The 630-nt window shown below is 59.2% G+C and overlaps 1 protein-coding gene across 1 annotated transcript in view; it reads left to right on the forward strand.

Annotated features, from left to right (window-relative positions):
* Window positions 1-275: 275 nt before the first annotated feature.
* The window catches only part of CLSTN1 (calsyntenin 1), a 34864-nt gene continuing 34509 nt past the window's right edge, over window positions 276-630 (forward strand). Inside the window, exon 1 of the mRNA XM_010005248.1 lies at window positions 276-333. Coding sequence (XP_010003550.1) covers window positions 276-333 — 58 coding nt within the window. The remainder of the gene's footprint in view (window positions 334-630) is intronic.

Raw genomic sequence — 630 nt, forward strand, 5'->3', positions numbered from 1 at the left:
TCCCTTTGGGCAGGGCTCATGCTGCCTCCCTGGACAGTCACTGTGCAGCCTGTGCTCCAAGGATCACAAGAATCAACGTGGTCAGAGAAGCACAGAATTGTCCTGCTTGGAAAAGACCTTTAAAATCATAAAGCTGACCCACCTCCCTGGTGCCCTAAGGCGTGTTTATGTGTAAGGCAGACACCTCGCTGCACAACTGCAGCTTCACAGCTGTGAAAACAAACCTAGAGATGTATTTATTTCGTGGTGCTTGTTGCTGGCAGGTGCTGGTAGCGATGAGCAAGGCTCGCTCATCCCGCCTGGGCCTCACCCCTGGTGGCTTCGCTGTCCTTGGTGTCAGCGTCGGCTTTAAAAACCCCACCTTTTTGCCGAAAAGATCTGTGAAATAGCTTTATGAAGGCGTGTGACTCTCTTTAAATCACCTGTGAGGCTTCAGCGGGGCCGCAGCAGTAACGGCGGGGGCTGCAGTTCGTGCCAAGAGCCAAACCCCGCACGGATGGCAATGAACCCCCCGAGCCCCGCAGGACCCCCCTCCCGCCGCGCACATGGGCTCTCCCGCCTCCCCCCTCTCCCCGCCCTTGGTTCGCTCCCGCGCCCCCCCCCCCCGGCAGTCCCTGCGACCCCGGCCCC

This window comes from Chaetura pelagica, unplaced genomic scaffold, assembly GCF_000747805.2.
Source record: "Chaetura pelagica isolate M959 unplaced genomic scaffold, ChaPel_1.0 scaffold159, whole genome shotgun sequence".
Taxonomy (NCBI): Eukaryota; Metazoa; Chordata; class Aves; order Apodiformes; family Apodidae; genus Chaetura; species Chaetura pelagica.